The sequence below is a fragment of the Ptychodera flava genome, chromosome 20, assembly GCF_041260155.1.
Source record: "Ptychodera flava strain L36383 chromosome 20, AS_Pfla_20210202, whole genome shotgun sequence".
Classification (NCBI taxonomy): domain Eukaryota; kingdom Metazoa; phylum Hemichordata; class Enteropneusta; family Ptychoderidae; genus Ptychodera; species Ptychodera flava.
This window is the reverse complement of record NC_091947.1, coordinates 11,616,295-11,631,733: the sequence shown is the minus strand read 5'-3', so window position 1 is coordinate 11,631,733 and position 15,439 is coordinate 11,616,295. Positions and strand designations below refer to the sequence as shown.

General features: G+C 36.4%; 1 protein-coding gene across 7 annotated transcripts; it reads right to left on the bottom strand.

Moving 5' to 3' along the window:
* Window positions 1-4,934: 4,934 nt before the first annotated feature.
* Window positions 4,935-14,194, bottom strand: LOC139120046 (alpha-adducin-like). Of its 7 annotated transcripts, none has more exons than XM_070684072.1 (8): window positions 13,949-14,194; window positions 12,389-12,464; window positions 11,633-11,790; window positions 10,807-11,036; window positions 9,640-9,783; window positions 7,144-7,242; window positions 6,435-6,611; window positions 4,935-5,838 (listed from the first exon to the last, which is right to left on the bottom strand). In XM_070684072.1, exons 5-8 carry the CDS (start codon window positions 9,772-9,774, stop codon window positions 5,776-5,778), a joined length of 474 nt encoding a protein of 157 aa, XP_070540173.1. In that variant the 5' UTR covers window positions 9,775-9,783; window positions 10,807-11,036; window positions 11,633-11,790; window positions 12,389-12,464; window positions 13,949-14,194; the 3' UTR covers window positions 4,935-5,775. The 7 variants fall into 7 exon arrangements, with proteins under 7 accessions (XP_070540173.1, XP_070540174.1, XP_070540177.1 ...); XM_070684073.1 differs by having other exon boundaries at window positions 11,622-11,790; window positions 13,949-14,131; XM_070684076.1 differs by lacking the exon at window positions 12,389-12,464 and having other exon boundaries at window positions 11,622-11,790; window positions 13,949-14,131.
* Between the last annotated feature and the right edge of the window lie 1,245 nt (window positions 14,195-15,439).

Here is a 15,439-nt window from a genome sequence, read left to right as displayed (position 1 = left end):
TGGCACAAAATGAACAGCCATGAAGCCATAAGAAACAAACACACACTGAGGGCGCTGTTCAGCCTGAACAGAATGGTGTAAATGCCAGACACAGTACTACAAATTACCAACAAGTCCCTTTGTTGTGTACCTTTACAGATAACCTTTCTGTTAACCTTTCCTAGTTCTGCATTTTGAAATGTAATTTGACACAAAACTGTCTTTTGTCCTGTCCATAGCATGACATTTTTGTTTGCTAAACTAGATGCCACTACATTTGCCCATGGTACAGTAAACCGCAGAGGGATCCCGGAGAGGGATACAAAATTTCGAAAAATTGAGAAATTGCTATCTCCATATTTTTTGAAATAATTCAAAATGGGAAATTAGAGAAATACTGAGCATAAAATACATTTTTTGGAATTCCAGTAACAAGTCCAAGGAGTTTCTCTACTCACAGTTAACACATAAGGGACGATTCAGAATTTACTTCCAGGGGGGGGGGGGGGGTGGAGGATTTTCAGGGGGGGGCCACCCATTTTTCCCAAGAAAATTTAGGGGGGGGCCAGACAAAAATACCACATCTTTTAGGGGGGCCAAGGAAAAAAAACATCAATTCAATATTTGCCCAGAATTTCTGATCTCTACAAAAGAGAACCATAGTTAAACTCCTTAGCTGCCAAATTTGGTAATATTCACAGTGGTTTTGTTTTATGCATCTACTGCAGTATCTTGTTCTCCTCCCTGAAGCGTCATGAAATGTCCAGTATTTAGCATGTCAACACAAACCATACAGTGAACAGTCAGGGTTGTTTTTGTTGAAAAGAGATCTCGGATCAAGTCCAGACTAGAATTCATTTATCAACAATAACAATGGTCATTTATGTTCACACTGGTATGTTGCTAAATACAGCATTGGGTGTTCTATGTAGTGATAGAATAACAAACAAATGCTGATACACAGAGATGAACATTGAACAAATGCTAAAATTACAGCAAATGTCTTTTTAAGGTTGGGTTTACCTTGTAGCTTGTAAAGCAGTTGAAAGTTGTATGATAAAGAAGTGTTAATTTATGCAAATGTATGCAAATCACCTGATTTCTTGGCTTCTTTTGCCTCCCCATTTCAAAATTTCCAAACAATTTTACTCCACTCCGGCTGGGTCAAATTTTCTGAAATTTCACATTATGTTTTTTACATGCTATATAACACAACGACTATCAATTGGTTTTGTTTGGCAATAAAGCTCTTACATTTTTAATAAGAGGCATTTTGAATAAGAGGCATTTTAATTTTGCTGATCATGATTTTAATCAATTATTAGTGTGTCAGTCTTTAAACCCTACATTTTAAAATGAGGATGGATAATGCCAAATAAAATAGTTGTTTTTTTCTACATATACTCTCCTTTCAAGTGAAATATTACATTTCAGAAAATACTGTCTAGTTTTTGACTTAAATTAATTTTTATCATTAATACCAAAATTGAAGTTTTTTACCCCAAATATACACCCACTTCATCCTTTGAGTAAACTACTGCTACCATACTAAACTTTAGAGTCTCTGCTTTTTGAAAATATATAATATGAGGGGGTTTCCTTGTCATCTTTGATGAGAAATATTGCTTTGAAAAAAACTGTGTTGGCAACATGCAGCTCCACCTTAATTCAAAACAAAACAACTTGCTACTCTGCCACTTCTTAAAGTAACATGGTCACGTTGGTTCTCTGGGATTTTGTCAGTGTCAGTGTCTGTGTCACTATCATATTCAGAACCAACACCATCATCATCACTCTCAATGACTCCATTGACAGAGGTTTCCAATTCAGAGTCACTGCTATCTGACTCTGACTCATCTGTGACATAAGTTGTTACAATATCTTTCCCTGACAGTTTTCTTAAATTGAATGAAGGTTGTGCATGTATATGTGCGGTTATAATTTGAACTTTTTCAGCTTTCAATTTTTTTTGTTTTGGTAATTTATGTTTATCAAGGTATTTTTTAATTCTTTTACGTTTAAATTTTGAAGGTTCCCACTCAAGAGCAACTTTAACCAGTCATAGTCCTCGTATTTTTATCCTCTCTTCTTTTCTGCTCCTGTTTTCTATGTTTCATTCTCATCATTTTACCCTTTCTAAATTTTTAAATGTTCTACATAACTTTTAACGGTACTTACATCTACTATAAACTTTTTTGAAAATAAATTTATGGCCATCTCATCTTCAAGTTGCTTTTCAGCGAATAGTTTTTTAATGTTTAAAATAAAAATATTATGTATTACTGTCAAAAATATATGGTGATAAATTTACAAAAGGGTTTGATTTTCCAATAATCCTGTATGGGCATCCAGAAGATCATGTGGCAACTGCATCAATGCTATGGTGTCGGATTGTTGAAATATTGTGTACACAAGAAATTCGCTGTAGTCCAAGAAGTGATCTCAGTGTGTATGAGGCTAGGAGAAATGTGGATAGGCTTACACATTGTGAATTGATGCTAATACTTTTGTGTCCCATTCATTCTGATATGTATAATCAAAGATTTCACAGTGGCGGCTGGCAGAAAAGGCAAAAAACAAATTAACATGTATTGTTTCGTGTCATCTGAAAACATGTGCATCATGACTATTTTAAATAAAGTTTGTTAAAAAAATTTGAAATATGAATGCTCTGTCAATTTTGAAAAATACTGCTGACAAAATGTGAACTTTGACTTACACAGGGTAATCTGCATTTTAATATGAACATTGGATTGTGAATGGAATGAGCAGAATAACGTGAATTCATGTTTTGGATAAGGTGTTTTGTTCAAGAAATGTTCTAAAATATTCCTCAGCAATTGTTGCTTTCAGTGGCAGCTACTTGGTCTTATGACAACCAAATTAGAAAAAAAGAGAAATTAAAAATAAGTTGGCTTTCACCAATTTTAATTCCTAATGTTTAAAACTTTCACCGTGAGTCTGCAAATATTCAGCATCATCAAATGAAAATGTATGCTGAACGTGTGCATGTACATGTACATCTCACTTTCCAGAAATATCTGGATATCTGCAAATTATGTACCATTAAACTTCAAGATATATATCACTTTGCCAATTATCTGCTCCTCTGATTTTCTGTTCACTATTTCTAACTGACATCTTCGCTTGTCTTTGTGTGCATCATATTTATCAGTGAGACATAACGAAAAAAGTATTCATATTTAGTAATTAACTTTTCTTCAGAAATTTACAACCAGATATGTTTATTGCTACCCTTTCCAAAAGTGTGCCACTTGCAGTCCCTGCAAATCATTCTTTTTATAGTCACATAACCCTGAAATGATTTGTTATATCATCGATTATATGTCCACTACAGTTCCTGCAACTTGTTAGACTGGATATGTCTATAATGTATAAGCATGCATGTATATATTAGGGGGGGGGGGGGCATGGAAAAAAAACAGGAAAGATGAGGGGGGGCCATAGATTTTTTCTATAATTTACTAGGGGGGCCGTGGAAAAAAATCACCCAAAAAATAGAAAATCCTCCACCCTCCCCCTGGAAGTAAATTCTGAATCGTTAACCCATAACCAACTTTTATCGTAATATCTGATTGTATAAGAAACTGAATTATTGGATGTCTCAGATCAAGTACTGTGCCATATACATGATTTTTATAAAATCATACTATCTCATACTAATTATCAAGTGAACATTGAAATCTGTAAAAACACCATGCCAATCTTTCTAAGAATAAAATTTGTACAAAACAATGACATATTGTAAGTGAACCACAAACTTCTATCACACTTTTCACACACTTCATATACTCAACACACTGACACAGACACAGTAACAATGGCATTATGGGTATCCTAGGGGGCTTTGATGCAGCACCTGGGTATCAAGAAGGGCCTTTGTGAACTTAGCAAAAGCATGAAATGCAACCTGGAACACATGTACAGTGCAAAATGTGCAAACTTTAACAGGCTTCTTCAATAGGAAACAAAATCAAGGCATAATTACATGGCTAATGTTCTACTTGATGTAGTTTTTTTAGATCTTTTTGCCAATACATGTAGGCCTGACCTGACTAACCATCATAATGTTAATCTAAGGCCAGCAGAAAAAATAACTTGTTCCTTGAATCGCTGCTTCTACCTCAACCATTTTCGGAAATTTTCACTGCTTCTACTTAAGCCATTTGGAAATTTTCTATTTCTTTTTTGAAATCACAGCAAATACTTCTGCAATTGCAATTACTCGTGTGCTGTCATAATCTCCACAGGTTTTCATATCTGCCAGGCTTAAAATGAAACTTTTATGTGCAGTCAGATCAGAACAACCACAAGTTGAACAGTGTTTGTATTCTTACATGGCAATGACTTTCAGCAGTAATATCCCTGTTTCATATAGAAGGGATTCAGGAGTCGCAGTATTATCTAAATTTTAAAAGTGTGTAACCCAATGTAAGTCTGAAATTAGTGATTTTATCTGGTACAAAATAGATGAACATTACTTGTCTCTGGTCTGAAATCTGATATTTATCTTGGATGTATTTACAATCCTCAAGAAAATTCTTTTTATCATGTTGGTCATGAGTATTATAAATCTTTTGAGAAAGAAATTTCAAAATTTTTCCAAATAGGGGAAGTGATAATAACTGGTAACTTTAACAGCGGAAAAGGAAATTTAATGGATTACATTGCATTTGATGATAATGCTCATATTCAGGTTCCAAATCACTATAAACTTTTAATAGCTAGGGGAGACACAAGATAAATTCCATAACGTAACATATTTGGTAATAAATCAATAGACCTGTGTTTATATAATAATTTAATAATTGCTAATGGTAGAACAGTGGGTGATTTACATGTACTGTATTGGTAGTTATACCTATCACCATCCAACTGGTTCAACTACAGTCGATTACTGTTTTTGTACAAAAGAATTCCTTAAACAAATGGAGTATTTTAAAATTAATGAAATTTATTAAATATCAGACCACAAACTGGCTTTTATTGAAAACTCATTTTCAATTATGTTTAATAATATTTCCCATGGCCTACTAAATCCACTGACTCCTCCTAAAATACACATGAAAGGGTGAGTCAAGAACAAAATATACAGAAAAATTACATAAACAAAGTACAGAGTCACATTTCCAGAAGTTTTTAGAATGTGATCTAAGTATAGTTTGGATGTTGATGAAGCGACAGAAATTTTAAAGAAAATTTCAATTAAAGCAGCAGACAGCAGTTTGAGGAAAGCAACATCGAAGAGACAACAAGTAGAAGACATAAGTCATCAAATCAGCCTTGCTTTGATATGAAGAATGTCTTTGTCCTCAAATTGTGCTGGACCCTGGAGAGAGATTTTTCATACAAATTTCCTGTCTGCTGTTCTTCAACATCGTAGATTATCTTGTATATACATTGAAAGTGTGATGGGTGGCAATATTGACAAGTTTGGGTGTCTGAAACTACAGAGTGAATTAACAGCCATGCATATGCACGTGACAAAGCCAATTTAGAGAACATTGCCACATAAAAAATCAATGTCTACACAAAAATGTAAACTGAAGAGGGCAAGACAGAATGGAAAATCACCAAAAAATTTCACAGGATGTATCTCCTTTGAGGAAATATTGTTTCTTTGATGAAATAAAAGAGATTTTGCATCTTGGACTGCATCAGTCAGATGATGTCACATCAGAGGAGCTGAATATTTGAAATATATCCTAACAATTTGCTTTCTGATGTTCAATGTCTTTATCACTCTCACTTTTCCATCAGCCATGTAATGGTAATTTATGTACTCTTTTCAGGGACTGGATAGGGCGACTTCTTATATTTGTAGCCACTTTTTAAACCCTGTGAGAACAATAAAATTTTTGATTAAATAGAATTTATTCTCAAATAGAATTTGCTGCATGTCAGTCAGACTTTGCTGCAAAAGTAACCAAATACAAAATCATCACTTCTTATACTCTTTGTGAGTTTTTAACTTGTACTCAATACAAAGTTTATAAAATATCAATATAATGTCTCAGCAGTGAAACAATGCTTAACTCAATTAATTTTCTACCTGTTATTGAAATCGTCAACAGAATCCTATCTGGTCTCAGATTGAGTTTTTAGAAATATTGTTGTTTGTTTATATGACAGCAAAATTGGCATTATTTAATGATGAGAAACATAAATGCCTCACCTGATCAATAAGTTAAATAGTTAAATTTCGTCTATACAAACAGTTTTCCTGGATGTCTAAATGTTGCTTCCAAAAGTTATACTATTTGCAGAGGAATGTGTATAAAAAACATTCATATTACAGTGATTTTCATGTTATGAATCACAGGAATTATATTACACTGAAGTAGAAAGTAGGGTAACATAACGTAAAAGCCAAAACATCCTCACTAGCCAGATCATGTTTTTTTAATGTCACACATCTTAACCAGTTTCCTTACCATGTTATCTAACATTCTCACTGCAGCCTCAAATTCCAATTCATTGAGATTCACTGTTTGGTCTCCCGTACTGAACCTGACATCCTGACCTCCACAACAGACGTCTTGTACCTTCATAGGCATTGACTCATCCATCAGCATCACATTATCCATACCACAGCAGGACATCAACCGAACCTGTAATGATGAATATTATTTGAACTGATGTGTGATCAATGTTAGGCATAAAATAACACTTGAAAGGAACAAGAGCCAAAATCTGATTGACATTGGACCCATCTTCCTTGTGGTAAAGCAGTGCCTGTTTGAGGATACCCTTTGAAGTAAATAAAGTGAAACATATCCCCTAGGATACTATTAAATTGTACTTTAGCTTGGCATGGGCCGATCTGATGTTCTTTAATTAGTCTTTAATTAAATATCTTATCATACATTGGACAGGTAATCATTTTGTTTCACATCAAATTAAAAACCTCCGGAAGCTTGAAACATAAACCACTTCAATACAAAAAGAGTGAATACCAGTATGTGCATACATGTAGTTGATGTATGCAAATCAATTTATTTCTAATGAACTGTATTATCGTCATGCACCTTTGACAGAATAAATTTGTGTGTGTTCAGGTGTAAGCAGTTGCAATTCATATAGGGCCTATATTGCATTTTCATTTTCATTTTTTGTTTGGAATTCATGCATATATCTTCCCACCTGAGTTTCACATGCAGCCATTAAATTAACCAGCGAGCAATATGCTTCTTCTATAGTGTCTCCAAGCACCATCAAGCCATGGTTTTGCAAAATGAATATCTGCATGAGGAAACCAAAATAAATGTCGTACAAGTGATTTCCAACTGCCCTTTATTTTTTTTGCTATGTTGCTGTGATGTATACACAGCAAATCGTCATTGGCCCAGAGAAAGAGGGGCAATATCTCCTGTGCTTTAACAAAGGCGATACGCCCCTCTTGCACTGGGCAATTGAACACAGACTATAAGGCAATTATTAGACGTAAGGACATGAGGTCAAGGACTACAATGTGTTTCAAGCAAACCCTGTGAATTGATCAATTTGGTGACCTACTGACTTATTGTTCATTGATGTGTATGACAATACATACAGAATTACAAAATTAAAGGAGGACAGATAATAGTGGTCTATTGGAACATCAAGAATGATCAAATGCCCCATAATGAGCAGCTTACAAAACCAAATTCAAATTCTATGTGCCTCTGCAAAAAATCTGCAAAATCGTGTTCACTGTCCCTTCAGAAGCTAAGGTTTTGCATGTAAAACTTTCAAAAACGATCCCAATGTCTTAAAATTTATATTGTATTTGATGTTTTTCTGAACTATTTGCTGTGAATGCAGGCTCAATTAAAAAAATGTAATCTTGAATGAGGTAAAGATGACTTGGTACTTATGCTTGATAAGGGGTTCTGGTCAAAGCAGTCTCAGATTTGTGTACATTTGTCTCACTTTTTGTAAAGGTTCCATTGTGTTACGTACCTTCATGAGACATTGTGACAAATATCAGTACATACAAACAACGTACATGTACCTGTTATCAGTTGGTGCCATTTTCACTTCCCCTTTCAGTCACATCAGAGTCAAACCAACAGTTAATAGTTATAGGACAAACTCATTAAAATGTGCTAAAATGGTTTTTTTATGGCTACGGCTGTCATAAATTTCATTTATACAGCACATCATTTTTTTCAACTTGTAAACTTTCTACAGTGCTGACAATACTGTTTGTGTATACTTAGTGGGGATTATTGGTGAAAGTTCAAATGAGTACATGAATGCTTTAAATACAATGCAGTGTTCGCGGTGACTTTTTTCTCATCGCGTATGGCATACGCATTAGTCTGCTAAATTGCGTAATGGCTGGATTTGAGTGCGTAATTTCACTTCCGCACTCGATTGATGAAAAAACTGACTGCAAAATACAATGTGCCGTTGAATAAACCTACACTACATATTCGGATAGTACGATGTAACATTATTTTAATGAAAACAGTTTAAAGAACAACTTGAACAATGTTTGAAACTGAACAGCGAGGGTATACATACGACCGTCAAAACACATCGGGCAACCCAAAAGTTAGAGTTATGGCAGCTTATCCAGACACTTCTGCAGTGTTCAAGATTTGTCGGGATTCCGACGAGCTCTATCGATGAATCATTTTTTTCACGGACTCGCAGAGCAAAGTTGAAAGAAAACAGATTTGTCTGCATGCTGCATATGTGCTTGATCAAACTTTGGGAACAGCGAGACGCGATGATTGTACACGGTTGGCATTTATATATTTGTCGCAACATTTCTGTCAATCACTCACTTTGTGTCATAAGTTTCAGAAACTATCGCTCGCCTGAAAATTAGCAACGTAATTCATAGGCACAGCTGACATGATAATGTGCCTAACGTGATAACGTGTGAACTACGATGCCGATTTTTCAGACAACGCCCAGAGAATCCAAAATTTTCCACACAAAATGAGTGATTGACAGAAATGTGTTGCAACAAATTTCGTCTGGTTGTCGCCTAAGCTCAGTCGTGGGGAGTGCTTTCGGTGTTATCCTTTGCGTATAGAAAACGCATAACAATGAAAAAAATGCGTAGAGAGTCAATTTCAATGCGTATATACGCACGATTTTTGCGTAAACGCGAACTCTGCAATGTATGCACAAACTCACACAGGACCCTGTGCATTTAGATGCCTGTGTGCTGCACAAATACACTGAAGGAAGTACTACAATTCAAACTCCATACTTGAGTGCACAGAGAGGATAGGTCACTGCAAAACTAATTCAGATTTTCCAGGGCTATATCTGCTAGCAGTAGTAGTCTACCTTTCCACACGGATTTGTGAAGATTTATTATACTTCATCAGAAACAACCTGCCTCTTGTTGTCAGTAAATCACATGCGACATCTAAACGACTAAGGTCAGGTCGGGTCGTTTCAACATTTATCAATAGCAACTGTTGTAAATCATGAACAGTTTCAAAGTAACTGTCAAACTGTATTGTTTACGTGCCTTAAATTTACAACCTGCTAGGTATGTTTGCATTTCTCAACTCCTTCATTGTGCCATAATGCTTACATACTAGTATTGGGGTCACCATGATTACGGGTGGCATGTGCAGCAAGCTTCACAAACATAAAATCTGTAAAATTTTATATACTCAGCTTTTTCTATACCTTTGCAGTTGGTCCCAGGTTATCAGCCATTGCTTTGCTCTCTCTCTCATCCACTAATAGACCATTGTATCTGTGATAGGCTACTTCCCCAGCAGACAGTGACTCTTGTGAACATCTCAGCAGTCCATATTTCATACATGCCACCTGAATAAGTATAACAACAACAATGAAAATCAAAATTTAGTTTTAAAATGTTATATTGAACAAATAGTGTACATGATGAACTGGGATATCTATACGGTAAGTATGATAAGTTAATTGACAACAGAACTTGAGGTGAACAAATTTTATGTTGCAAGTGAATATATACTGGGGCCGAGTATAGCTGTAATCCCAGTAACCTATAATATATACAGTCAAACTGTATACATTGGTCACACACTAGACCCAGGCTGACCACTATATGGAGGACTTGGGAGGGGTAGATTTTCTGTAAAGGGTAGGTGTGGTATTACTTTTGGTGTAGGGGGTGTTTTGAGTGTGGAATTTAAAAAGATATAAGAGTATATAATAACAATATCATCTCTTGAAGTTCATGGAAACCTGCACTAAATATTTCTCAAACAATTCGTGATGCAAATATAAAATCATTTCTTGCTTTCAATCAAAGGATTTTTTGACAGAGGTCAGTAAAGAGCAAGATATGAAATGACTATTTTACAAAGTTAGAACATTACATGTGTGCGTGGTCACTGACCACACAAGAAAGGTAGCTAATCTAATATGTAAAATACTATAAGCCTGCCACAAGGTGACCATGCATAGTACTGTGGTGACTGCCCTTCAACTTCAAGGGTGACCACTTAGACAGGTTTGCTGTATAAGAATTCACAGATGTTCACGTTAAATAGTTGTCAAGGAAATGACTGATTATTATATTAGACTGCATATTTCAGGTTTAAGTTTAAACTTTTAGAGGTGAAAAGCTACTCATCTCTACATTAAAGATTTTAATTATTTTCAACAGCATCAACCTCTTGATAACATTTATGAGGCTGGTATCTTTGCAAGGCAAATCATGGACTCAAATTCAATGGGTGAATGTTTTTTTACTTGGGAAAGGCCTGAATGCCTAACACTGCAAAGGAGGAAAAATATCCCGATGTATTACACAAATTGCCATGCAAAAATTTGTATTTTAATAGACATACTAAAAAGATGACTCACGGTAGAGCCAGCTGGAGTATGCACATGGATTATACACTTCACATCTGGTCTTGCAGCATGTACTGCAGCATGTAGTGTCCAACCTGGCAGGTTTACTCCATAGTGAGTACTGCCAGGGTCACAATGTTGCCTTCTAGGTCAATCTTAACTAAACTGGATGCTGTGACTTCATAGTGAAACATCCCAAATGGATGGATTAAGAAGTGCTCCTCATCTTCAGATGTCCTTACCTAAATAAAATAATTGTCAACATACAGCTCTTGAGGGTACAATAAATAAATGGACAAAAATTAAATATCAAAGGGATCCCACCTACCATACTATGATACTCCTGTGAAACAAATAGTCAATCTGCATATAAATACAGGAAGAGCTGTGGGTTCTAAATTCTTTGAGAGGCCTAAATAAAGCACGGTTGGCAGTGCCAGCATTAGCTATGAGTTTTACAATTTATCTAGCAATGGGTACAAGAATTCCTGCAAAGCCAAACCTATCATGAACAAGACCAAAGATTCACTGACGTGGTCTATTGGAAAAGTTCATACAATGTTCACTTGAGCAATTTTAGTCTTGCAAAAATTGTTCTTCATTTTTACTGTCATCAGTATAAATTTGTGTATTCCTGTGTTCAATCTTAATATATTTCTGTAAATCTGTTTTTACTTTGTAACAAAAAAACATTTCTCACTTGCATAGCTTGTAGTAAAGCTGCTGTATGTACTCTAAGTCTAGCCTTTTGCCCATATTGATTTTTCAAGGTCAAAAAAGGAGTACACGGGGATTGGATAAGCTTAAACATTTTTTATTTTGATTACCATTTACTCACTGTCATATGGTTGTCTATATCTGTGATCCATCCATGAAAATAGACCAACGATGGAGTGCAGCTAATTTGCATCTCAATTCTTTCTCCTCTGGACTGACATCAATAGTGTCTAACAAGTCAGCATCGCAGATCAGAAACTTGTGTTGAAGTTGACCAGCCTTTGTGAAAAGACAATCGGCAAAGGCTATAAATATCACCTATTCGATTACATGCAAATTTCAATAACCCAGTACTAAAATTGGGAGGATAGGTAAATGGTATGGGGACCCGATACCATTTCTGTTTTTCTCTTACAGTCTTGCATTGATATAACAGGGGGAACCCCTGTAACATATATGGCAAGGAAAACCCGATAACTTTACCAAGGTAGTGGCCTTAACAAAGGCACTGACATCTCTGCTTATACAGCACATGTCAACAGAATAAAGCATACCGGTATGGTGAGGGCCTGGCTGTGTGTGTATATGTAGATGATCTATGTACTGTACCTGCATACATTTTATCAGGTAGTTTGGGTCCGAACATGCATACACAGTTAGTGGTACAGGGACATATGAAACTTGAGTTTGTCAATGTGCTAGTTGAAACTTTCCAGTATACTGGTACTTTGGCACATGACATTGAAGCTGATTTGCAGAATTTTAATCTCTTTAAAACGCCTGCTTGGAGAAAACTGTAGACTTTGTACAATAGCTTTTATTTCTTGTCAAAGTTCATGCCAACAAAACCAAAGGTACAATATGTTTGAGCACTTACAGCTCTTACTATATTTTCAAACTTTTCCTCAAAGTTTGGATTCCTCCCTTCTTCTTTTGCCATATATCTTTAAATCCTTGGATGCGAGTGACAAACAGAACAAGAATTAATTTGAATTAGATATGGTGTAAGAAAATGGGCAAAATTCAAGCAGTAGCATCTGATGATATCACAATGATGATATAACTGTGTTGTCTGGCCGACTGGATGAAAATTAAACTACATGAGCGATGGATGATTATAACTTATTAAAATCTGATGCTGAGATGGCGATATTTCTCCCTCTGTAGCTTTCTTGTGGTGATGGGTCTGTTTCTGTTTTTTTTACTGTTCCTGCACAGGGAACACCGCGCATGTCATCGGGAGGTGTGGGGGGTCGGGGGGGGGGGGGGGGGGGGGGGGGTGTTTCTCAGCATGGGTTTCTTGTTACTACAATCACTGCATGGCTACGATTATACCCTTTGGATAAAGCTATAGGGTATATACTGCAGTACAGTAGCTCGAGGTTTTGCCTAGGTATTTGGATCGGACAGCAAAATATCTGGTTTTGCCGTCCGACCCAAATACCCAGGCAAAACCTCGAGCTACTGCACTGCAGCTATAGGGAGGACACATTGTTATTAATGTATATTCATAATCCTCCCTCAAATTTGGCCGACGAACCGTAGCGATGCAGCTAAAATTTGTGCCCGAAGGTCGCCTGCCCTGAAAATAAAAATGTGACCCAGAAATTAACTTTTGATGGATTTCATTTTAATTGTCTTTCACGTACCTAAGCAACCGCAATTTTTTTTTGGTCAAGCCTTCGCTGGCTGATTTCTTTCATTGACATGGGACTGTGTTGCACACGATTGAGGTCGAGTATGATGTACATGTCGACCCATAGCTGCAAAATTGTAGCTCTACGGTGAGGCGGTCGGTGAGTTTTGGTTTTTGCGACATCGCTCACCAGTTGAACTACAATGCCGAAGGCCCTGAAGCATACAAAATAAGCACGCTGCACATGGCCGGCATTTTGATGTAAAATCCCATATATTTACTGCATTGGTCATACTGATTTATCACTACTGAAGATTAAACACTGTACTACACTAACCTTGTCGTGTATGGGGTTTGGAATGTGTTCAAATACGTAGATCGCATTCCAAAAACATTTCTTGGAGCCGCCATTACCAATTTCCTGTAATGGCGGCTCCCAGAAACACGCTCAATGTTTATGGAACGCGATCGACGTGTCTGTGCTAATACCAAACCCCCATGGAGGCCTACTACCTCCATGCCATAAACGACAAGGTTAGAGTAGTATAGTGTTTAGTCTTCAGTAGTGATAAATCGGTACGACCAAATGCAGTAAATATGTGGGATTTTACATGAAAATGCCGCACCATGTGTGGCGCGCTTATTTTGTGTGCTACAGGGCCTTCTGCATTGTAGCTCTACTGGTGAGCGAGGTCGCAAAAAACCAACTCACCGACCGCCTCACCGTAGAGCTACAATTTTGCAGCTAGTCGACCCATGGCGTTCTCAATTTATCAAAAAAATGTCATGTTCAAATCTTACCTTTCCACACAAACAATTGCATAAACGACACTCTTACACAGCCCTCGTTCTCCTCTTTTGACTGGGATAGGATGGGAAAATGCATATCTTAAGATGATAAAATTTCGAACATGCTTCAAGGTTTCATCAATGTATTTATCCCAGCGCTCCGCCGGTACGCGCTGTGTGTAGATGCCCTCTGACCTTACGATGCCCGCCTCGGTGTTTGTTTGTTTGTTACGTAGCACCGGAGGTTCAAAGCCAGCTGTAAGTCCCTGATAAGGGGTGGACCATTTGATATCCTGGGAGAGGGGTCCTGGAAGATTTATGAGGTAGCATTATTTTTTACCTGATCCATTGTGCATTATTCCCACTCTCTGACTTCTGGCAACTTTTCTTTTGCACTCCTTAGGGGCGATTCAGAATTTACTTCCAGGGGGAGGGTGGAGGATTTTCTATTTTCTGGGTGATTTTTTTTTCCACCCCCTAGTAAATTATAGAAAAAATCTATGCCCCCCTCATCTTTCCTGGTTTTTTTCCATGCCCCCCCTAATATATACATGCATGCTTATACATTATAGACATATCCAGTCTAACAAGTTGCAGGAACTGTAGTGGACATTAATCGATGATATATAACAAATCATTTCAGGGTTATGTGACTATAAAAAGAATGATTTGCAGGGACTGCAAGTGGCACACTTTTGGAACAAAGGGTAGCAATAAACATATCTGGTTGTAAATTTCTGAAGAAAAGTTAATTACTAAATATGAATACTTTTTTCGTTATGTCTCACTGATAAATATGATGCACACAAAGACAAGCAAAGATGTCAGTTAGAAATAGTGAACAGAAAATCAGAGGAGCAGATAATTGGCAAAGTGATATATATCTTGAAGTTTAATGGTACATCATTTGCAGATATCCAGATATTTCTGGAAAGTGAGATGTACATGTACATGCACACGTTCAGCATACATTTTCATTTGATGATGCTGAATATTTGCAGACTCACGGTGAAAGTTTTAAACATTAGGAATTAAAATTGGTGAAAGCCAACTTATTTTTAATTTTCTCTTTTTTTCTGATTTGGTTGTCATAAGACCAAGTAGCTGCCACTGAAAGCAACAATTGCTGAGGAATATTTTAGAACATTTCTTGAACAAAACACCTTATCCACAACATGAATTCACATGATATTCTGCTCATTCCATTCACAATCCAATGTTCATATTAAAATGCAGATTACCCTGTGTAAGTCAAAGTTCACATTTTGTCAGCAGTATTTTTCAAAATTGACAGAGCATTCATATTTCAAATTTCTTTAACAAACTTTAATTTAAAATAGTCATGATGCACATGTTTTCAGATGACACGAAACAATACATGTTAATTTGTTTTTTTTTGCCTTTTCTGCCAGCCGCCACTGTGAAATCTTTGATTATACATATCAGAATGAATGGGACACAAAAGTATTAGCATCAATACACAATGTGTAAGCCTATCCACAT

Excerpts from the sequence above, each read along its gene's own strand:
- LOC139120046 (XM_070684072.1), bottom strand. The coding sequence starts at position 9,774 with ATGAAATATGGACTGCTGAGATGTTCACAAGAGTCACTGTCTGCTGGG. Across the intron at positions 7,243-9,639 it reads ACCTGGGACCAACTGCAAAG|ATATTCATTTTGCAAAACCA; the intron begins GTATAGAAAAAG and ends TTCCTCATGCAG. Across the intron at positions 5,839-6,434 it reads TGAGAATGTTAGATAACATG|GGTTTAAAAAGTGGCTACAA; the intron begins GTAAGGAAACTG and ends TTGTTCTCACAG.